Here is a 24,382-nt window from a genome sequence, read left to right on the forward strand (position 1 = left end):
AAAAAATGATTTATGGTCATTTGGGTTGCATTTTATTGTCCTAAGAGCCAAGTGAGAAAGCATGTCCTATTAGGTGATGAGCTTTTGGAGTCAAGATAGAACTGGGTTGAAAAGTGTCCATTGCAAGACTGTTTTCCAAAGAGATCTTTATGGACTTGTACTCATCCTAAGAGTCAGTTCAAAATATGAAAGTTGCAGGAATGGGTAGAGTGGAAAAGATGAGGGAGGAGGGCAGGAGGGATGAAAAGTATTTACATCAGTTTTACTTTTCAGAGCAGCTTAAGGTTCATAGTAAAGTTGAGTGGAAAGTACAGGGGGTTCGTGTGTACCCCTGTCCCCCCCCACCCCAGCTTCCTCCACTATCACCATCCCCTGCCAGAGTGGGACATTGGTTAGCATTCGGTGACCCTATACTGACGCATCATCACCCAGAGTCTGTAGTTTGCCTTAGGGTTCACTCTTGGTGTTGTACACACTCTGTGGCTTTAGACACATGTATAATGATGCATAGTCACCGTGCTGTATCCCACAGAATTGTTTCACTGCCTTAAAAATCCTCTGTGCTTCTCTTGTTTCACCCTTCCCTTCCTTCTGACTCTGGCAACCACTGATCTCTTTGCTGTTTCCCTAATTTTGCCTTTTCCAAAATGTCATTTGGTTGGAGTCATATAACTTTTTTTTTTTCCCCCTTTTTTTTGCCATCCCATTGCCTATGGAGTTACTGGGCTGGGGGTCAGATTTGAGCTGGGTTGTGACCACACCACAGCTGCGGCAACACCAGGTCCTTAGCCCACTGAGCCAGGCTGGGGATTGAACATGTGTTCTGGCGCTACAGAGATGCCGCCAATCCCATTGAGCCACAGTGAGAACTCCTCATATAACATTTAAAAAAATGTTAATTTTAGGAGTTCCAGCTATGGCTCAGTGGTAGTGAACCCAACTAATATCTATGAGGACTCAGGTTTGATCCCTGGCCTTGCTCAGTGGGTTAAGGATCTGGCGTTGCTGAGAGCTGTGGTGTAGGTCGAAGATGCCACTCAGATCACGAATTGCTGTGGCTCTGGCCTAGGCCAGCAGCAGCAGCAGTAGCTGCAGCTCCAATTCAACGACTGGCCCGGGAACTTCCATATGCTGTGGATGAGGCCCTAACAAAAAAAGGAAAAAAATGTTAATTTTACGTATATTTTTATTGTGAACACACACGTACACATATAGTAATTATATGTTTGTGATAGTCTTGGAGTTAGGAGGAAGCTTTATAAGACCATCTCTTCCGGGAAACAGAACATACCAGACTGCTTGCCCCCAAATAGACAAATTATGGGGACATTCATTAATTACGTCTAGTTTCCCAAAGGAGCTACTTGGTTTCTCAAAGTCTATAATGATAGTACTAAGGGCAGAGGAAACAGTTCTGTGGGTACTTGAAGATGATGGAATCATGGAGAGAAAATTGTTCTTGCTCCAGTTATTTTTCTATTCATTTCTCAGAGAGAGAGAGAGAGAGAGAGAGAGAGAGAGAGAGAGGCTTACCCCAGTACCAGTTTAGGTTAAATATTTTTCTGAAAGTGTTGAATTTCCCCTTACAACAAAGAGGAGGCAGGCTGTAGGCTTGGAACTTTCTGTGGGTACCAGTAGAGAGAATTCAACGTACCTATTTTCTTTCTATCAAATGGCAAAGCTATTCCACTTTGACCTACAGAGAAGTGATATAATTTTTTTTATAAAATAAATTTAAATAAAAATGGCTTGATTTAAATAAAAATATTGGAGTTCCCCTTGTGGCTTAGTGGAACTGAATCTGACTAGCATCCATGAGGATGCAGGTTCGATCCCTGGCCTTTCTCAGTGGGTTAAGGATCTGGCTTTGCCTTGAGCTGTGGTGTAGGTTGCAGACACTGTTCAAATCTGGAGTTGCTATGGCTGTGGCATAGGCCGGCAGCTATAGCTCTGATTGGACCCCTAGCCTGGGAACCTCCATATGCTGTGGGTGCAGCCCTAAAAAAACAAAAGACAAAAAATAAATAAATAAAATAAAATAGAGATGCCGTTGGAGTTCTTGTCATGGCGCAGCGGAAACGAATCTGACTAGGAACCAGGAGGTTGCGGGTTTGATCCCTGGCCTCCCTCAAAGTGTTAAGGATCTGGTGTTGCTGTGAGCTGTGGTGTAAGTCACAGATGTGGCACGGATCCCTCATTGCTGTGGCTGTGGTGTAGGGTGACAGCTGTAGCTCTGAATAGATCCCTAGCCTGGGAACCTCCTTAAGCCGCAGGTGCAGCCCTAAAAAACAAAAAAAACAAAAAAAAAAACTTCTCTTTAAATAAAAATATTGGAGTTCCCTGGAGGCCTAGCAGTTAAGGATCTAGCGTTGTCACTGCTGTGGTGTAGGTGTGATCCCTGGCCCAGGAACTTCTGCATGCTGCAGGTGTGGAAAAAAAAAAAAATTATGCAGGCCAGTGGACAGGCCCTGAAGAGATATGATAATGATGGTAAAGGTGACCTTTGATGAGTGCTGCCCTGGGGTCTCAAAAGTGATCTGATTTATCAAAATTCAATTCATGGAGTTCCTGATGTGGCTCAACGGCAATAAACCCCACTAGTATCTATGAGGATGTGGGTTCCATCCCTGGCCTTGCTTAGTGGGTTAAGGATCTGGTGTTGCTGTGACTGTGGTGTAGGTTGGCGGCTACAGCTCCAGTTTGACCCTAGCCTGGGAACTTCCATATGCCAAGGGTGTGGCTCTAAAAAGACCAAAAAAAAAAAAAAAAGTTTAATTCACACGCAGCTTTTAGGAAGTTCTTTTACCCAGGTCTGCCACTGTATGCTCACACAAACAGAATATGCGTTGGTGGTTTCCAGGAAGGTTCTGGGTCTTGAAACTAAAGTGCCAGTTCTATCACTATATTGCAACAAAAAGTTCTAAGAAGAGGGCTCTCTCTTCTTTACCTAGACAATTAAAGAGGTTAGGCTCTGTTTAATATATATTAGAACTCTAAATGTTAGTGTTTATTAAATTAGACCCCATTTTCCACCTGAGGTAGCCAACCCTATCTGGGAAATTATGAAATGAACATGAAATGAGACATGGTAGGATTTTGAGAGCATGATCAAGTCCTTCCAAATGGAGATTGCCACGCTGCAGGAAGCCAACACAATGTCAACATGGTACCATGTTCCAAGGGGGAGGGGAGGACCAAGTGTTGAGGCCTAGATTGTGTTTGAAACACAAAATGCTAAGATTAAAAACAAAACAAAAAAGCCAGTCCAGCCAGAGCAAGGCAGAGTATGACTCCAATTGATGGGCAAACCGAAACCAGGTTATTTTTCCCCCTTTTAAAAGCTGTTTGATCTAGGACATTTTTCAAAGCCTTCTCATGAATGAAGTGGTGGGTCCCATTGATGTGACTGGCTTAATTTGCTTCTTTGGGTTGCCTGAGGCTGCGTTTCCATGACACTTACTATTAGCCGGGACCCAAGGTAGTCTTGTAAATCATGTGAAAACTCCCTTTCCTCTGCTTTCAGATCACCCAATTAAAGATCGAGAATAATCCCTTTGCCAAAGGATTCCGGGGCAGCGATGACATGGAACTGCACAGGATGTCAAGGATGCAAAGGTAAGTCAGCTGCTTCCTGGGCTCCCTCCTCTCTGCAGCCATCCCCTCCCCCTGCTCCTCCCCCACCCGTCCCTGCAATAACGCAGGTGAGCCCGCAGCCACAGAAGACCGGGCACAGAGAAATGGAGCCCTGGTCGCCATGGTGAACAAGGAGAAAGAGCCTTTTCAATCCCATTTTCTGATAACTTTCCACGTGATCTCCTCCATCAGGCAACCCGGATGGAGCTTGGAGCATGAGATGGGGACAGGGGTGAGGGGGTGAGTAGAAGAGAATTTGATCGGTCTCTGTCGGCCTAGGAAGGAAAGCTACAATTTCCCCCTCTTTCTCCGCTGTCTCTCTCCCTCTCGTGAAGTCCTTCTCGCCTTCTTCCCATAAGTCACAGGCGATGAATGATTTTTCTTTTTGGCAACCGCTCTTGGTTAATGGAAGGGAAGTTAATGGCTTGATTTCCTGGGGGTGATTATGCAGACAGACTCGACACCACATGGTATCCAGGGCACTGGGGTAAAAATTGCTCGGTATTTGTACATATCCTGTGGTCACGGTCGCTGATATGATGAATAGAAGGGGCTGTGGCAAATGGACATAGTGGGAATTTGGTCTAATTTGATTGTTGCCAATTTTGTCGAACATTCCCCTCTACCTCTTGATAGGCTTCCAAAATAACTTACCATATGGCAAGAGAATTAGAAATACATCCTGATCCCCTTGACCAAGAAAGGTCTTTTTCTCCCCCCCTCCCCCTTTTGGTGGGTTTAGTGTTTCAAAATAAAATGAGGTCATTCAGGAGGCTTTTCCTTATCCTTTCTGGAAGACACAAAAAGGGAAAGTTGGGCCGATGGATAGACATGCTCAAAGGAGAACAAGAAGCTTAAGAAAGAGAAAGAGAAAAAGGTTGTGGCTTTGTGGTTTTAACGTGAGGTTTAGAAATACATGCCATGGAAATTGTTTTCAGGTAGCAGGCTTACCAGATCTAATTTTGCATGCTTTTAAAAAAATAAATGTACTGTTATCTTCAGGTGGGACCCGTACACCACACATGAATCCCTGCCTTCATAACTAGTTTCCTTCATGCTTGTGGATTTGTAAGACGCTTTTTTTGTGTGTGGTGAAAAATAACCAAGTTCTTAAATTATTATTTAAAAACACTTTTGGCCTTACATGTCTACATTTGGAAATTGGAGTTGGATTTTATGGTCTTATGGTCAGTGGAAAAACTGACAAATATCACAGAAAGCTGAAAGAGACCAAACTCTTTTTGGCCCTAGTCTTTTGGAGTGCCAAGTTTTTATTTCTATGGTGTCTGTGAGCCCCCTCCCCATCTGATGGCTGTCTGTCATCAGCCATTGATGGACAAAGACCCCTCTCTGTCCTCCTGCAGGTAAAGGTCCAGGCTGTGCAGGGAGGGACTGGTTTCAGCCTGCAACCAAAGGGTTTTTTCCATCTCCCACTTCTTCCCTCCTCCTTCCCACAAGGTCAAGAGCACATGGTTTCATGGGCTTAAGGAGTTATGGATCATCCCTTGAAATTTAACCAGTCACAAGGTCCTGTGGAGTCTACCTTCTTCACATATATATCAGGATTTGCCTATATTCTCCACCCAGGCTGTCTTTTCCAGCCATCACCATTCTCATCTGCCCCTGCCTCCTCACCTCTTGAGACCTGACTTCAGCTCTGTTCCCATCCAGGACAAACTCCAGGCAGCTGCTAAAGACATCTTTGTAAGACAGATCAGACACGCTTACTTCACAGCCTAGAACTCTCCCAGGCCTCCTGTTGCCCTCGGCATCAGGTCCAGACTCCTTTGCGTGGTTGACCACACCCTTCCCATCTGGCCTGGCTGAGCCCCCGAGCTTTCTTCCTCTCCCTTCAGTCATGCTGAAGGATCTATTCCAAATCTGTCTTCCTCTGTTGTTTTTGTTTTTGTTTTTTAAATTTTTTTGTTATAGTTGATTTACAATGTTGTGTCAATTTCTGCTATACAGCAGAGTATAGCAGTCCTATTCACACACACACACACATGTTCTTTTTCTCACATTATCCTCCAACATGTTCCATCACAAGTGATTCAGTATAATTCCCTGTGCTATACTAGTTTTTCTTTTTTTCTTTTTTTTTTCTTTTGGCATATGGAGTTCCCAGACCAGGGATCAGATCTAAGCCATAGCTGCAACCTACACCACAGCAGCAGCAATGCTATATCCTTAACCCACTGTGTCGGGCCAGGGATTGAACCTGCATTCCAGAGCTCTAGAGAGGCCACTGATCCCATTGCACCAGATTGGAACTCCCTCATTATTTTTTGAGTAAAATAACACCTTTAGTCCACCTCAGTCTGTCTCCTCTCCCGCACTTCCCGTGGCCATCTCCTGCCCATCACTAAGGCTTCCCTGTAGCTGTCCTTTCTTCCATGAAGCTTCCCTTGGCAGCAGACTTTGTAGTCAGGGTATGTCTGTTCCCAGGAGCCCTCAGGCAAGGGCCTGGTGCTCTGGAAGCTGGTTGGACAGATGATGGCCGTGGAAGGATAGACAGGTGGGGAGGTACAGGTGTTTGAGAGCTCCGCTCCCCTCAACACAGCTGAACAACACAGCTGGCTAGATGTTGAGGCAGATGACTCTACTCTGATCTGAACTGGTGCCCTAACCATCTCCTAGTTGTTGCAGATTGGCCGAGGTCTCTTTCCTGGATAGGCACTTGGAGATGGAAGGAAGGTAGGTTGGTTGGTCTTCAGTAGAAACTCAGGGATTAACGTGTTGGATCAGAACGCCCAGCCTCAGAGTCACATGGATCTTTGTGGCCGCCTTAGGAGTTGCCTTGGAGAACACAAGGGCTGAACTAACTGTTCACCAGGCTGGGCGAGTGGACAGGGTCGATTGCCCAGTTCTTTAGAGGTGGCCCCTGGGGAAGAGAGCGAGCAAAGCAGAGAGGCTCCAAGAAGCTTTGGAGTCAGACAAAGGTGGGTCCCATCCTTGCCCTGCACTTATCAGCACATGACCTTGGCCAAGGGATTTCACCTCACAGAGCTTCAGTATCCTCATCTGTAAAATGGACATAAATAAACATAGTTTCCACTTTCTGGGGGTTCTTGTAAGAATTATCTAAACAGTGCTTGGCTCCCAGTCCACCCTCCAAAAAGTGATCTGATTTGGGAGAAAACTCTTCATGCCTCCTAGTTTTGCCCCTGTTCAGAATTTTTCTTCTGGGCTGTAGTCCCAGCTCCCAGGTTGCAGGAGGCAGTGACAAGTGGGGAAGATGGCCCTCCGGAGACGGCCGTGATAACAGCCTGGCTGGAATGGCAGGCTCACTGTTAATCTTGTAATCCTGTTTCCTGTCCCCCACACACCCGGTGACAGCTGGCTCGGGGAGCAAAGCAGGGGGAATGAAATTTCCTCTAATTCCAACAATCGGACGAGGGGAGAGGGGAGAGGGGAGAGGGGTGAGGTTGTGGAGGGCTGAGCATTAACTCGAAGTGATCCCACATAAATAACTTTTGGATTAGCTTGGCAAATGTCTGGGCCCTCACCTCCACCCTTCTCTTCACCCAGCAGTCTGTGATTGGAAGGTGCAGAGGGTGTCTTCATTATTTTCCAACATGTATGCATGGTTTCTGGTGACAGCCACAATAACAGCTTATTATGAAAATGGGGGAGCGAAGGAAAAGCACAGAGAAGAAAATGAAATCATTTGCAAATCCTGCCTCGAGCCGACTGATTGAAATATGTGCCAAGGTTATTTGGAAAGGTTAATCTGTGGCTTAGAAACATCTTATCCTAAAAACCAATATTTCCCAAATTGCATGCCCCCTCCCCTGGTGACAAATGAGATGATTTCAGAGGGCACACATAGAAACACAGGCACATCAGACTGATTTCATGGACCTTATTGCTTAGAATGAGACTAGGTCCTAAGGAAGTAGGGAAAGAAGGAAAGGAGAGAGGGAGGGAGGAGAGTTAAGACTGATTATTTAGGGAAAATATTAACCAAAGAGCAGTGGAGCTGGTATGAAGATCTGGAGGCAATTGTCAAGGTGATGGGCAAATCACAGACATTAGGGAGATACACCTGGGTTCATCCTAATGTGAAAAGTGTGACAGCTTTGCTATTGTTTGAAATGATCTAGGCCCTGGTTTTTCATAGAACATTGCTTTCTTTGAACTTTGCCTTGAACTTTCAGATGTGCTCACACAAGTTCTGAACTTCTTAGGAGTCAAAGATGTTAGTGGCGCCAAGGCCAGGGCCACTGGGGAGGTGGGGAGAGGATGGAGCCAGGCCTTGTGGGATGAATGGGATTTGAGTCTGTTGGGAGGAAGGGTTTTCTGGGTCGGCATCAGGGAAGAAGTGGATAGGGATCTATCTACATGTCTTGGACTTGAGAGGAGGGGTCAGAGTCTAAAGATCTCTGGAAGCTAGGTGGCATGGCACTGTGACAGGGGACACTATGAGGAGGCTCTTCCTAGAAGCACGGGATGCTAGAGATAGAAGGGATCCTAGGAGGCAGCATCTGGACCAACCTGCACCCTTGTGCAGAAGGGGGAAATGTGGCCTGGTGACTCATTTATTTATTTATTTCTGGCCATGCCTACGACATGTGAAAGTTCCCAGGCCAGGGATCGAACCTGTGCCACAGCAGTGACAAGGCCAGATCCTTAATCTGCTGGGCCACCTAGCGAGGTCCTATTTCTTCACTCTTTGATCCTTGGATCTGTTGCTTTCCTCTTAAGCTCACATGCATGTATTCAGTGCCTGTTCCATGTTAAGTCCTAGGGCTGCAAAAGGTAAATCCATACAGCAAGCGAGGGGCAGGGGGCACGGATGGTCCAGCAGGCTCTGGAGCTGGGGTCCAGGCCACCACACTGATTAGGCCAGAGGCTCCTCTACTTCACTGAGCTTCTCCTTCCTCCTCTGTAAAATGGGGGATAATTATAGAACCTCCCTCCAGGGCTGTTGCATGGGTGAGAGGAGGTAATGTGTGTGTCCTAATTATTACTATTGCTACGAAACAATTCACTCCTAAATTTCAAGTGGACCTGCTGCGAAACTCTGGGCTTGCCGTCAGCTCTGTGTGGGTGAGACTTGAAATCTAGGACAGCCAGCACTCCTGCACCCAGCATCCCATGTCTCTGCAGCCCGCTGAAGGCAGAGGGAGTACAGGCGACCTCTGTCCTTCCATGAGGAGCTCAGAGGCCATCACAGGGCTCTAGATTTCATCCAGTTGTAGCCTGTCAGCCCTCAGGAATTCTCTCAAAATACTACTTGTGCTGGAAAGGCCAGGCATCACTCACCATCACTGTGTGTGAAGGGAAGCCTTGGGGAGCACTTTGGCTTCCCTTGTGATGTGTGGGTCTGGAATTTGAAGCGGGTGCTTCTGGGTGGTTGTTGCTTGCTGTCAGGTGTTGGTGGAAGTGGCAGGTAGTTGAAGTCCAGGCAAGGCTGGATGCCCGGGATGGTCCACCCCACCACCCGTGGTTGGCACTGGCTCCTGGCTGGGAGCCCATATGGGTTGCCCAAGAGGCCTGTCCAGCATGGCAGGCTCAAGGGAGAGGGAGTCCCTGCTTGGTTGGAGTCACAGGGCCTTTGCTCACTTGACCTTGGGAGGCTGTAGTGTCTCTTCTGCTGCATTCTGTTGGCTGAACAGGGCTCACTAAGTGGGCCCAGATTCCAGGAGGAGAATAGACATCCCTCCTCTAGATAGAAGGGGAGCCAAAGAGTAGCCCTGCATTTTTTTTTTAAATTTAAATGTATTATTTAAAAATTTTTATGGCTGCAGCTATGGCATATAGAAGCTCCTGGGCCAGGGATTGAACCCGAGCCGTAGTTGTGACTTGTGCTGGAACTTCAGCAATGCTGGATCCTTTTAACCCACTGTACTGGGCTGGGGAATCGAACCCATGCTTCTGCAGTGACATGAGCCACTGCAATTGGATTCTTAACCCCCTGTACCACGGTGAGAACTTCTGGGCCCACATGTGTTAATATTGCCCCACCGTGTGCAGGAGCTCCTGGTGCGGTCCCTGGCCCAGAGTGATGCTGGAGCATGTCAGGTGTTGAGATGGGATCTGTGCCCTGGTGAAGCTAGAGGCTAGGCTGACCTGCCCTAGGGCCACACAACCAGTCAAAGTGCAGAGGCTGGACTGTGAGCTTGGGCTTCTTCCAGATGGAGAGAATCTCCTGTCTGCCCTGCCAGGTGGCCACTGGCTTTGGAATGACAGACAAGTAGGCAGAGGGTTTCCCCTAGTAGGCAGAGTAGGCAGAGGGCTCCCCCCAGTAGGCAGAGTAGGCAGAGTGCTCCCCCCTCGCCCCGCACCCCAGCAGTTCTGGCTTTAATTCATGTAGCATGGCCTCAAGCAATGCCTGGTCTTTCCAGCAGACACGGCATTTATGGAGCGTTGTCAGGGGCTAGCAGAGTGTAGGGTGATGGCCTCAGATCTCTTCATGGAGGAATCGAGGCAGCCTCCACCTCTTCAACCTTTTACAGGACTGCCGATGCCTTGGCAGGAAGTGGTCTCTGGGGCTGGGGTACCCAGGGTTGCTGTTCAGTTGACCTGGATCTTGAGCCCCCGCAAGCAGAGAGCAGATAGGAAAGCTTAGAGCCCTGAATGTCCCAGGCAGGGTAAATAGGTTGAGGACATCTCTACCACCCACCTGAGAAACTGGCTATTGTCCCCTCTCCGAAGTGCCTCTGTCACCTCCTCCTCTTCTTCCTCGAGGGTGGGGGCTTCTTAATCGGAATCTAGGATCCCTTTGGAGGAGTTCCCATCATGGCTCAGTGGTTAACGAATCCGACTAGGAACCATGAGGTTGCGGGTTTGATCCCTGCCCTTGCTCAGTGGGTTAAGGATCCGGCGTTGCCGTGAGCTGTGGTGTATGTCGCTGACGTGGCTTGGATCCCGAGTTGCTGTGGCTCTGATGTAGGTCGGCAGCTACAGCTCTGATTGGACCCCTAGCCTGGGAACCTCCATATGCTGCAGGAGCGGCGCAAAAAAGACAAAAAAAAAAAAAAAAGATCCCTTTGGAAAATCCAATTAAAGCAAGGAACTCTGAAAAACTCACAACATATAAGTAGAAGGAAAATGTCAAACAATGTCAAGGGATTCATGGGGTCTGGGACCCTTAACAGGTTAAAATCATTCTATTGGAGCCATCCCTCTGGTTTCCAGCCCTTCCTTCCTGATTTTAAATGCATGTTCAGCTCCTTAACCTCAACTGGTCAGTTTTCAAGTGGGAGGCTTTGTGCTCTGGCGTTCTTATGCTTGAGGTTAAAGGTAACGGGGAGGTCCAATTAAGGAGGTGTGATTTCCAAAACCATATTCTGGAGACAGCATTAACTCCCCACTTCTTGCTGTTCTTTTGGCTATAGGCACGTGGCTCCCCCCAGGAAAGTGTGAATTTGTGGCAGACAAGAGGAGGGTTATGTTCGAGAGGCCTAAGCTGTGAGATGGTGCTTTGTCCCAAGGGGTCCCATCTTGGGTCCTGGTTGTCCATCGTGTTCATCATCTTCTAACTTTTTCCCATTTATCTGTCACGCTGTACCCTCCCCCATCCACCCCCCTCCCCCAGCGAACCTCCTCTTCAGGGACAGTGTCTGTGGGCAAATCACATTGAAGCAGAGTTTCTCAAACTTTTGGCAGACATCACAATTAGCTGGGAATGTTAAAGGAGTGAATTTCTGGGTCTTATCCTCAGGGGTTCTGAATCAGCAGCTCTAGGGAAGGGGTCAGAAGCTGGCCTTTAAAAGGTTATCTGCTGGAGGGGGTTCCCTGGTCATACCTGGATTATCCCTTGGCCCTACAGGACGAACAAAGATATGCAGGTAATGCATAATTTTATTTTTAGGAAATAAAGCACATGTGTTGGGCTGTTGTATAGAAAAGAACCTTTTTCTCTACTTGGTTCTAAACTTGAGCTGAACATTAGAAGTACCTGGAGTGTGTTTCAGTGTTTTATTATGAAACATGTAAGACATACAGATAACGTAGAATTGTACACTTAGCACCTTTATATCCACTGATCAGGCTCTACAATTAATATGTTGCTATGTATTTGCTCTACCACAAATCCATCCACCAACCTGTCTGTCCATCCATTCATCCATCCATCCATCCATCCACCCTTCCATTCATCCATCCATCCATCCATCCACCCATCCATTCATCCATCCATCCATCCACCCACCAATCCATCCATCCATCTTATTCTTTTCTGATGCATTTCAAACTCAGTGGCAGACATGAGTCCTTTCACCCATGCATACTATTAACTGGCGTCTAAGTTTTTGTTCAAGATTCTCTACTGCAGGTAAAATTTATATACAGTGAAAGGTGCGGATCTTAAGTGCACCATTCAGTTCTTGACAAATGTACAAACCTGTGAAACCTAAGCCCTGTCATAAGATAGCTGGGGCCCCTTCACTCCAGCACATTCCTTCATGCCCCCTTCCTAGTCAATTCCTCCTCCCCCTCTCTACCGGAAACAAGCAATATTCTGATTTTTTTAAATTATGGGTTAGGTTTGTCTGTTGTAGAACTTTATGTAAAAGGAATCATATAGTGTTTATCCTTTTGCATAAGGCCTTTTTTTTTCCCCTCCTGGAGAGCTTTTAAAACTCCAGTGTCCAGGCTGTATTGCAGAACAGTGGCATTAGTATTAAAAAAAAAAAATTCTCCAGGTAATTACAGTGTCAGCCAAATTTGAGACTCACTTCTCTGGAGAGATTCTCCCACGTCTGCCCATCCCCACCTTAAGCCCTGTCTCTCAGTTATCTCATCGCAGTAGTTAATGCTATCACGTTGGAAATTTGTTTTTGTTTTATTCTTTGTTTTTCTTTTTTTAGGGCTGCACCCTTGGTATATGGAAGTTCCCAGGCTAGGGGTTGAATTGGAGCTACAGCTGCTGGCCTATACCACAGCCACAGCAATGCCAGATCCAAGCCATGTCTGCAACCTACACCACAGCTCACGGCAATGCAGGATCCTTAACTCACTGAGTGAGCCCAGGGACTGGGCCTGAATCCTTATGGATACTAGTCAGATTCATTTCTGCTGCACCACAATGGGAACTCTCAATTTTGTTTTTTTTTTTAAGGGGTAAGGCAGAACTCTCAATTTTATGTTAGTCCCCAGAACATTTAGCATTCCTGAAGAAGTGGTTGCTTTGGGGTGCCTTTGCCAAGGTCATCATTTCACTGATGGTCACCAGGAGGTCCTTGGCTTAATTCGTCATGACCAGGGGACCCCCCGTGACTCCCCATGGAACAGAGGAGGCCTTAAGACAATCCCTTGAGTACAGGAAGCAGTTTCAGAAAGGTCCCTGTCCCAAGTTAGTCCAGATCCCTCTGGCCTCCAGCTTCCGGAAGGACAGAGAACCAGCCTCAGAAGGCATCTCTCCACCTTCCTGCCCTCCCTCCAAAATTATTAAAAGACACAGAAGTTCCTTCCCATTGTGGTGTGGCAGAAACCAATTCGACTAGGAACCATGAGGTTGCAGGTTTGATCCCTGACCTTGCTCAGTGGGTTAAGGATCTGGCTTGGCCGTGAGCTGTGGTGTAGGTTGCCGACGCGGCTCGGATCTTGAGTTGCTGTGGCTGTGGTGTAGGCCGGCAGCTACAGCTCTGATTGGACCCCTAGCCTGAGAACCTCCATATGCCCTGGGTGCAGCCCTAAAAAGCAAAATAAATAAATAAAATTTTTAAAAAACCAAAATTATTAAAAGATGCAAACAAACAGAAACTACTATTGGAGTTTGTTCTCACTGTGGCCCAGTGGGTTAAGGATCTGATGTTGCCCCAGCTGTGGTAGAAGTCACAGCTGTGGCTCAGAATTGATCCCTGGCCCAGGAACTTTCATGTGCCATGGCTGCAGCCCCCACCCCCCAAAAAAAGAAAAAAAATAAAACTTACTACCACCAACAAAAAACAAAACTACTAAAACTAAGACATGGTTAAACTTGTTCAAATTGTCAGTTTTATGAGTCTGATCTAAAGTATCGAGCTTTTCCATTTAGTCCTAGATACTTGGTAATGCTCTTTGACACACTAAGCGCCCATCAAAGGTTTCATCTGTGTGGATCTTTCATGGCTGTGGTGTCACATCCAGCTTTTACCCAGGGGCTCATGATGATACTGCAAAGTGGGCTTTCTTATTCCCATCTGCAGATTGGAGAAACTGAGGCAGAGGTCGATGTCGTAACTGTCCATACAGCTGGTCCAGGACTTTTCTCATGTTGCCAGAGCTGCCTCTGTAGTGTCCCTCAAAACCTTTTTGTGATTCACAGACCCCTCTCAAGTAGCTAATGCAAGGATGGACCTCTCCCTAGAAGAATGGACAAGCTTCTGTTATCTGATATTAAGGGTGGGGAGGTGGGGGGAGTCATAGATCAGTTGAAGCCCTTGCAAGATAAGAACTTGTGCTTCAAAATAGAATGAATGACGTGTGGTTTATAAGCTGGTGTTTATTGAGCAGTGTGCCCCAACTATATGCTAAACCTTTCAAGCACTGTATCATTCAACCCTCCTGAGAGGCAGTGAGTCTGATCATTCCATTTTACAAGCAGGAGACTGAGGCTCAGAGAAAGGAAGAAATTAGCCAACCCCCCAGTGGCCAAGTTGGTAGCTTGGTACCAAAGGAAGGCACATGCACGATGACCAGTGCCTCAACTCGAAACAACCCCCTGGATATGAACTTAATGTAGGTCCCATTGTGGCGCAGTGGAGACAATCAGACTAGTATCCACGAGGAGGAGGGTTCAACCCCTGGCCTTGCTCAGTGGGTCGGGGATCCGGCGTTGCCATGAGCTGTGGTGTAGGTCGCAGATGTTGCTTAGATCTGATGTTGCTGTGGCTGTGGCGTAGGCAGCAGTTGTAGTTCCTAGCCTGGGAACTTCCACATGCCATGGGTGAGGCCCTAAAAGGCAAAAAAAGAGTAGAGATTTAATAAGGGAACCCCAAGGTCTCTAACCAGAGTGGTCATAAATGGCAGGTGCTCAGGGCCAGAGAGCTCAGCATCCCTGAGTTTCTTGTGCCACTCAGATCGCTGGTTGAATCAATGGTGGGAAATCCACATAACCTCTCTGTGTCCCCCTGGTCTTACCAGCAAGATGGGACAGCCAGTGGTCCCCGTGCTTTCCTCCGGCTTTCTGGCATGCTGTGAGTTGAGAAACAAAAGGGTCGCGAGGCATTTTGTAGACAAGAAGAGGGAGCGATTATTATTTGCAGAGGTAAACCCCGTCTGGGATGAGCTGCCCCACCTCCCCCTTTCCCCCCTTCCCTCCAGTGTCCACACCTCTTAGATAACTTCCCCAAGTGTATTAGAAAGTTAGTAAATCAGAAAGGTTCTCCTGGGATTGCCCCCCCCCCCCGCTTTTCATTTTAATCACAGATTAAAGTGCTAGCGAGAGGAGGAATTTGCTCCCCGAGAAGAGATTTTACAGTCCCCAGCCTTGCCCCAGTGTGCTGCTTTAGTTGTTTGAGAGAGACTGCCAGAAACTGAGTAAGCATGGCCAGGGGAAAACAACAACAGAACCTCCCTCCCCCCAGCACCCCCGTACCCCTGCCACCTGCTCCCGTGAAAAGGCCAATTCAGTCAGCCGCGGTGGAAAACATTCTCAGGGGCATTCGTTAGCTGGCAGCGGGCTGCAATGCAGTTTGGCTGTGGATTTCAATATTCCCTTGTAACGTTTTACAACCCAGACCCGGCGACAATGGCGTCATTCATGGCATCCGCTCACGTGGAACAGAATGTGAGAGCGAGGCAGAGCCGGGGAGAAGCTGGTCTGTCAGCAGCCCTGACACTCAGGGTGAGCTGAGGTACTCAGGGCCCTGGTTGGTTGTCCAGACTGCGCAGAGCATGTCTGTGCCCACAGGATGTGGGTAGAGCTGTTGATACAGCGGAGAGCAGTGGGATTTGTAGGACTGATTGACAGTTTGACCAGTGGAGGTTGATGCCTGCTGTAGCCAATAGCTGACTCTCTCACCATAGAGGATGCTCTATGGAACAGAATGGTCGTGTCACCCAAGCAGCAATGGGAAGGCAACAGTGTCCTGTTATCAAGTATACATTAGCAAGAGCATTGGAATAACACCGACCCAGGGTGCAGCTCGGCTTTACCTCTTCTGAGCTGGGCGATCTGGGGCAAGTTGCTTAACCCCTCTGAGCTTCATTTTCTCTAGCTCTAAAGTAAATCTGATCATGCTGATGAAATGGGATTCTTGCCAGGATCAAATGAGGGAAAGCCTATCAGTCAACCAGTTCAGTGGCTGGAGCATTAGGACACATGGGAAAAAACAATGTGGCTGGTGAGGAAGAAGATGAGGATGAGGATGGTGATGGCGACAGTGGTGACTAGGCTGGTGGCGAGAAAACTGTCCCCGTTGCTGCCCCTCTTCCCAGACACACAAGGGCTTTTCAGCTTTCACTTTAATTCTCTGGTGCCCTGGATTCTTCAAGGATGCTCTCAAACTCTGGAGGAAAAGAGTTCATCTTCTCCTCACAGGGATCTGAGAGACTTCGCTGTATTGCTACTCACTGAGTTCCTTTGATTGGTCCAAGATGAGCCCCGGGAGAATTATCCCAGTGTTGTTTGATGGCTCCAGTTTCTTCTCTTTGCCTCTGTAATCCCATCCTGATTGAGAAGTCACTCCACCCTTCCCGTGCCTCGATTTTGACACCTGTCAGACAGATTGGGGGATGTGGTGTTTCCTACTCCAAGGGAGATACGCTCCATTGACAGTGGGGATGAGGTTTCAGGCTCCTCGGGGAGGGAAACGCACTGGGAGGGACAAGTGGTTATGGGGATAATCTGGCTTTCCCACTTCTGTGAATGTGAGTAATCAAAAGCAGAATTTGGCCCTTCCAGAGAGCCCTTTTGCAATTTGGCAGTGCCGGAAGGGAGAATTCCACAGAGTCCATTGATACATTCGCTTGTAAATTCCCTCAGCCAACATTTTTTAAGAGTTATTTTCTTTAATTAAAAGAAAATAACCATCCCCATTAAGAATATCAAACTAAATGAGATTTCCCTCTTCCTATTGGATCTCTGACAGCCCGGTACTTGAACTAAACAAGACCTAGATAGAATCGCCAGTGAGATTTGACAACTTTTATGTTTTATTATTATAATAATTTTTCTTTCTTTTTTTTTTTTCCATTACGTAGCTTGGGCTGCCAAGCTGGAACGCTAAAGCTAATTTCATTCCTTCCAGCCTCCTGGCCCCAGGGGGAGATTCTGAGTGGTGGGGATGCTCATGACAGCTCCAGTTTTGGTTCTGAGATGGCACAGACCACGGGAAGCTGGGCCAGGGGACCCCAGGGTGGCGGGAGGGTGTCTGTAGCCTCATGGAAACTTGGCTGACTCTCCGTTGTCTCCTGCCTGGTTACTGCGATGTGTTTTCAGATGACAAACAAAGGCAGGGGCCCAGCGTGGAGATCGTCACATCACTGAGGGGTGGGAGAAGTGGGAGAAGAGCCTTGGGCCCCTGCACCCCTGCACCCCTAAAAGTATATTATGTTTTCAAAATCGAAAGACGTCATTAGGAGATTTCTCAAAGTCATTAGGGGACTGTTGGGTTAGAATTCTGGTTGTGTCTCTTTCTAGCTGTGTGATGCCAGGCAAGTTACTTAGTCCCTCTGGGCCTCAGTTTTCTAATCTGCAAAATGTGGACAAAAGCAATATCCACTTCTTAGGATCACAGAGAGGATGAAGTGGGCTGGTGCTGAGGGCATCCTTCAAAATGTGCTGGGTGTAGTGCTCTTTGTATGTGAGATGATTTCAGGTGTACTCTTTGATTTTAACAGGTGTGAGAGGATCTATAACTAGCACTACAAACCCCTACTTTAATGGATGTTATTACTCAGAGGGAGGCTAAACTTATTTAGATAAAGAATTAAATTTTTTTTTTTTTTTGGCCAAACCTGTAGCATCTGGAATTTCCCGGGGCCAAGGATTGAATCTGAGCCACAGCAATGACATTGCGGAGTCGTTAACTGCTAGGCCACCAGGGAACTCCTAGATAAAGAATTAATGTTAAAAGTGGAGTAAGTTAAAGAATAGTTGGTCCATGGCAAAAACCAGAGCTTAGTTCAGAATTTTCTGATATATATTTCTTCTAGGGAGGGGTTTTTCCCCTGTTTAAGACCATGAGCCTCTCTGGCAGTCTGGGGAAGTTTATGGATGGGTTACGTCTCAGAATGATATGATTAAATGTGTAAAATAAGATGCCAAGATTGCAAAGGAAACCAAATTATATTCAAATATAGTTATCAAAGTCTTTTCTAAATGGCGATATAGCAATAAATGCTCTTAATAAATGTCTTAAGTAACAGGATCTAGTAGCAGGTCGAAAATGACTGTAATTTTGAGGTCGTTTTGAGCATAAATGGCATCTGGAGACACGTACAGCTGCAACGGGAGATGAAATTATTTTGTTTCTGTTGATGACAGTCGCTAGGGCTGCTAACTCAACTGTGGCTCGTTGCCTGCACCCATCACAGAAAGAAATACTAAATTCCAATCCAAGATTAGTGAAAATAAAGACGTCATTTTGGAAATCCAAGTTCACACCCCTCTGTTTTCCCCAAAGTTAAGACCTCCAAGTTGAGGAGACAGGCTCACGGAACTGCTGCCTCTGGAGAAATTTTATGGGCTGAAAGCACGAGTCATTTTGTAACGGCAAACACGATGGTTTCTACTCCATGCCAGATACTTTCTAGAGTGCATTGTTGGATGGTTTCAACAATTTCGTGAGATAACTGACTCTCAGAGAGATTAAATGCCTTGTCCAAGATCCCACAGCGATTAGATGGGAGGGCTGATAGGGAATGCATATTTTCCTGAAGCTCGCTCATACCTTTATTCTTCCCAAGCTACCCTGATTCTTAGATAGTTAAGTAAAAATCAGAGTCTGGTGGGTTATCAGGGAAGAGAAGGTAACTGGGGAACTCAGCGAAGACCGCTGTGGCTTCTCCACACTCTTTATATTGTCCCCGTTTCACAGATGAGGAAACTGACGCTTAGCAAGGCAACTGGCTTCATCTGAGCTCATGGAATTAGCAAGGACACTGGGCTGGGGGTGCTTCAGGCTTGATGGGGTGGAGGACCCATTTCTGGGGGTTGCATGAAGAATGGACATTTCCCTAGATGTAGTAGCTTTTCTGGACCCACAGATGACTTGAGATCAGATTCGAATCCTGTTCTGCTCCTCTGCCTCCCAGGCAACCCTCTTGGATAAGAAATGTGGGGGGTGCTTTGAATATCTTCATTTTCATTTTGCTTTCATCCAAGTTCTCCTGTCAATTTCAGCTCTGTTTCCATTGCCCTTTTTCACTGGAGATGGGGACATGGGGAGGATGAATGGACACCCTGGAGGGTCACAGGTCACACCAGGAGGCCATAAGCACTTCTTTTATTTGTGAGTGTATTCCCCCAAGCCTAGTCCTCCTGCTCTGCTATACTCATAATTATATTAATAATTCATATACTAATTCTGTTAATAATAATTGCTATTATTTTCAACATGGACATATTTGTCTAAACTTCATAAATGCTCACTATAAGAAACACAGCTCAGGTCACTGCAGAGGTGCAGGTTCAATCCCTGGCCCAGCATAATGGGTTAAAGGATCCAGTGTGGCCACAGCTGTGGCTTGAATTCAATCCCTGGCTCGGGAACTTTATGGATGAGCCATAAAAAGGAAAAAAAAAAGAGTCATGCAATGCAGATGTGCAGAAAGTAATAAGTTTTCCCATAACCCCAGCTCTTGGAGGGAACCACTGGTATTCATTCCATAATTTAGATCATTTTATGTCCTTTGTCTTTAATTTATGTTGCACAGATTTCTGAGTTTGTGCATGTACAGCCTTTTCGTTCCTTTTAAAGGCTGCGTAATAGTCCATGGCTGAGCTCTATCAAAGTTGACTTAACCATTAATGAGAACATTTAGTTTGTTTCTAGTTTTTTCCTCTTATTCTAGACAATGCTGCAGAGAAAATCCTTGTGCTTATGTCTTTGGACATGGACCTGAACAGCTTCTTACGAAAATTCATAATAATGGGATTCTTGAGTCTACATTATTGTGTGTATTTTTTAAAAAATGGATGCCAATATTCTCTTGTGGTACGACGGGTTAAGGATCTGGTGTTGTCATTGCAGCAGCTTAGGTTTCTGCTTTGGCTTCGGTTTGATCCCTGGCCTGGGATTTCCACATGTCATGGGTGGGGCCAAAAAATGAATGGAGCCATCAAACTCCTTCCAGAAAAGGTGCAGCCGATCACCCTTCCATCAGCCTACATGCTGTAATAGTTACTCTCCTGCACAGGATTCCCCTTCCCCATCCCCACCGGTAGCAGCCCCTTCCTCTTAGTAGATGTGGGAAAGTTATGGGTCAGGCTGTTCTCTTCTTATACACCCCGATGGTTTCTCTCAATTCTCCCTTTTCTCTTTGAGCCATCCCTCCTCTCAGCTCCTCTGCAAACTCTCACTCTGGTCCTTCCTCCACCCACCTGGTTTCTTTTGGGGGCTCTTGGAGATGCTTAGAACTACTTTCCTCCATTCCAGGAGAGGTTCTGTTGATTTTCCCAATCTCTTATGAGGAAAAAATAGGACTACCTGGTCTGAAAGCTGTCAGTAAGGGAAGGAGCATGAGAGTGTGAGGGGCCAGATTTTGAGCACTTTGGAGGATGCTCTACATAGGCGTCATAAACTGAGGCTCAGAAATGTTGTGGTCCAGACGTCTGTAAGTGATGGAGCTGGGATGTGAATCTGGAGCTACCTAGTCTTAGATCTCATGCTTGGTTCTCTGTCTCCTTTGCCCTCCTCTTCTTTCTTCTCCTTTTCCTTTCCTCTCTCTCCTCTTCCACTCTGTCTCCCCAGAACTATGACAGTCATGCTGTTGTCAGACATTTGTGGAGCACTCACTATGTGCCAAGTACAGTTCTAAGCCTTTCATATGTATTGACTAATTTCTTCTCTCAACAACCCTTTGAACCGGGGATTTTTATCATCCCTATTTTACAGATGGGAAAACCAAGGCACAGAGAAATTAAGTATTATGTCAGTGGAGAAGACAAGCACAGCAGCTCAAAAGAAAACTCCAAGGCACAAGCAGTCAACTCTCCAGATTAGGATAGCCTAGGGTCGTGCGTGACTACCCTAGGTGGTCAGCCACCATTCTCTAGTAATGCTGGGCAAAGACCGCAGCTCCATGTTAAAGGTGGAGACCAGAGGCGAAGTCTCAGTGACCTTGCAGCACTTTAGCTTTTGAATTACGGAATTCAAAAACATCTAGAGTAGGCTGCAATATTTCAACTGCCCTGTGTATTTACTGCTTGTTAAAAGGTGTCCTGAGGAGTTTCCGTCTTGGCGCAGCAGAAACGAATACGACTAGGAACCATGAGGTTGGGGGTTTGATTCCTGGCCTCACTCAGTGGGCTAAGGATCTGGCATGGCTGTGGCTGTGGTGTAGGCTGGCAGCAACAGCTCTGATGAGACCCCTAGCCTGGGAACCTCCATATGCCACGGGTGCGGCCCTGAAAAGACAAAAAAAGACCCCCCCCAAAAAAAAGGTGTCCTGAACTGGGGGTGCTCATTTTCTTTTCCACATACATATAGAACTACTCTTAAAACTACTTGCTTGATGTATAAGGCATGAAAAGTGACGACTGAATACATCTGCCCATGGCATATGATGCACTTGATCCCTTTCTTTCTTTCTTTCTTTCTTTCTTTCTTTCTTTCTTTCTTTCTTTCTTTCTTTCTTTCTTTCTTTCTTTCTTTCTTTCTTCCTTCCTTTCTTTCTTTCTTTCTTTCTTGACCATACCCATGGTATGCAGAAGTTCCTGGGCCAGGGATTGAACCTGGGCCACAGCAGTAACCTGAGCCATAGCAGTGACAATGCCAAGTCCTTAATGGCTAGACCACCAGGGAACTCCGATCCTCTTATTTCTTATTCTGTGATTTTTTTTTTTTCTGGTGGATTCTTTGACCCTGTGGTTCAGCCAGTGGGAGGCTCTCTATCAGGCCACTGATCAACGTTACTTTGCGTCTTCTCTCTTTCAGTAAAGAATATCCCGTGGTTCCCAGGAGCACAGTGAGACAGAAAGTGGCCTCCAACCACAGTCCCTTCAGCAGTGAGCCTCGTGCTCTCTCCACCTCATCCAACTTGGGGTCCCAGTACCAGTGTGAGAATGGTGTGTCCGGCCCCTCCCAGGACCTCCTGCCCCCACCTAACCCGTACCCACTTCCCCAGGAGCACAGCCAAATTTACCATTGCACCAAGAGGAAAGGTGAGTGTGACAGCCCTGCCAACTGACCGCTTTCTCTACTTGAAGAAAAAAAGGACACATAACCACATGTATTTACTTTAAGAATATGACCAATACAAAACTGCAGAGAGTTTGTAAGAAATTCAAACCATTCGGGTAGTACTAGAGATTCCTTTGATATGTCTCCTCCAAGCTCTAGCCCCTTCCTTGGGGACAGACCTTATTGAACTGGTGAGACCCATTTATTTGTTTGTGCTTGCACACACGTGTATACAAAGGGTTTTGCTGATACTTTTAACAGTTGATATCATACTGTATGTATTTTGCAATATGCATTTTTTTAAACTTTATAGTACATTGCAGATATCTTTTTGTGAGCCTCCAGTGGCCTCATTCTTTTTAGCTGCTGAAGAGGAAGTATTGTTTCAAATGGATACAGTGGAGTTTATGGTGCCAGTAATGACCAGGGAGTCTGCGCTGTGTTATAAACCCGTGTCTTGGTTGTGTTATAAGACATGCTGCAGGGAACTGCCTTAGAATTAGATGACTTTTCCTCTTATTATCTGAGTCCAGAGCAGAGGTTAAGGAAGGAGATTTCTCTTGGCATGTTTTTCGAGTCAGAATTGTAAGGGTTGATGAGGGCAGTGGGGCCAGAGAAACCCAGATTTGAGTCTCGGCTCTGCCACCAGCTTCCTGTGTGACCTCAGGCAGATGTCCTAGCCCCTCAGTGCATCAGTTTCTCACTTCGTAAATAGTGCTGAGTTCCTTAGAGCAACTGGTACTTGGTAAACACCCCATGGGTGGCAGTTGTGATGGAAAAGTGGCAGGTATCCTTCCAGAAAGTGAGTCCCGGTAGAAAGTGAGGAGAAGACTGCTCATCCAGGTGAAGGCTGGGGAAGCAGGACCTAAGAGGAGGGGACTGTGTACCCTAGGGCTCACTCCCATGGCTTTCAGAGTCAGACAAGTGAGATGAGTCCTAGCTTTGCCATTTTTAAATGTTTATGATGAGGGGCAAGTTAGGAAACTCCTCTAAATCTCACTACAAAACATCTCTAGAGGAGGGAATTCCCATTGTGGCTCAGTGAAAATGAATCTGACTAGTATCCATGCAGATGCAGGTTCAATGGCCTTTCTCTGTGGGTTAAGGGTCCGACATTGCCGTGAGCTGTGGTGTAGGTCGCAAATGCGGCTCGGATCCCGAGTTGCTGTGGCTGTGGTGTAGCCTGGCAGCTGCAGCTCCGATTCAACCCCTAGCCTGGGAACTGCCATAGGCCATGGATGCGGACCTAAAAAGACAAAACGAACAAACAAAAAACATGTATAGAGGAGTTGCCTGCTTCAGTGCAGTGGGTTAATGATCCAGCTTGTCTCTGTGGAGGTGCCAGTTCGATCCCCAGTCTGGTGCAGTAGGTTAAGGATCCAGCATTGCCACAGCTGTAGCGTAGGTTCCAGCTGTAGCTCAGATTCAGTCCCTGGCCCGGGAACTTCCATATGATGTGGGGGTGGCCGAAGAAGAAAAAAACAAAGTATAGATTTGGGTTCATGATTGGACCTGCCTCAAAGGTTTGGTGTGAAGATGTCATGAAGCCGTGCCTGTCCTGTGTTCAGCATAGGGTGAACTTAATAAGCCACCCCTGTTTTGCTCCAGCAGGCCCAAATCTCAGTCTTTTGAGTGGCCTGTTGTACCTCACAGCACTGACAGCCAACACGATGCCTTTCAAAGTCCAGTGCCTGGTCCCTGGACCATCTTGGGGGAAAAAAAAACAAAAACCTTACTAACCAAAACTGATGGCTGGTGCCTGGACCATCTTGAAAAAAATCCGAACAACTCACTAACCAGAACCAATGGAAAAGGATGCTGTGCTGGCTTTCTCTGGGTGGGGATATGAGGAAAGGAACACACTTTGACTCTAGGACATTTTCAAAAATCATGTTTTGAAGGAGGGAAGAGCTGTCCTTGGTCCAAGCCTGGGGCTGGGGAGCTGACTTGGTGAGACTGAGCTTTCCAGACTTACCTGAAGCCCATGCAGGCTCCTTGGGTCTGGAGGGACTGAGCACCATCACCCCAACAGGCCCCCTCGCCCGACTCCCAGCACAACCGCTGCCAGGTGGGCCGGAGACCAGATGCCTGCAAACATGCCTCTCCAGGCACAAGCAGGGGTTAAGAATGCCCCGTGCAGCTCAGGTCCCTGCACAGAGGTTCTGTTTTGTGTTATATTTAAGGGTGTCCTGCCTGGGTTCAGATCACAACCTTTTCAAGAACGCTATTAAGTAGTTGCTTTTATGACCCCACTCGACAAATGGCAAAACTGGGGCTTACAAAGGGAAAGTTGTGTCTGATCATTCTTGAAGGCAGAATTTGAATCCAAGCCTGGTCTGCAGACTCTGCTTGGGCCCTGAACTGTATCAGCCTCTGTTACCTTTGCGTATGAGTGACTGTCTCCAGATTTCATCCTCCACTAGAGATCTACTCTTGAGATTGGGTCAAACATGCCAATTAAGAACTCATCAGGT

General features: G+C 46.9%; 1 protein-coding gene across 3 annotated transcripts in view; it reads left to right on the forward strand.

Moving 5' to 3' along the window:
* The window catches only part of TBX5 (T-box transcription factor 5), a 53,550-nt gene that overhangs the window by 19,329 nt on the left and 9,839 nt on the right, over positions 1 to 24,382 (forward strand). For all 3 annotated transcript variants that reach the window (XM_047761364.1, XM_047761361.1, XM_047761362.1), the window contains exons 7-8: positions 3,524 to 3,615; positions 21,663 to 21,889. In XM_047761364.1, coding sequence (XP_047617320.1) covers positions 3,524 to 3,615; positions 21,663 to 21,889 — 319 coding nt within the window. The remainder of the gene's footprint in view (positions 1 to 3,523; positions 3,616 to 21,662; positions 21,890 to 24,382) is intronic.

Source organism: Phacochoerus africanus, chromosome 15, assembly GCF_016906955.1.
Source record: "Phacochoerus africanus isolate WHEZ1 chromosome 15, ROS_Pafr_v1, whole genome shotgun sequence".
Lineage (NCBI taxonomy): Eukaryota > Metazoa > Chordata > Mammalia > Artiodactyla > Suidae > Phacochoerus > Phacochoerus africanus.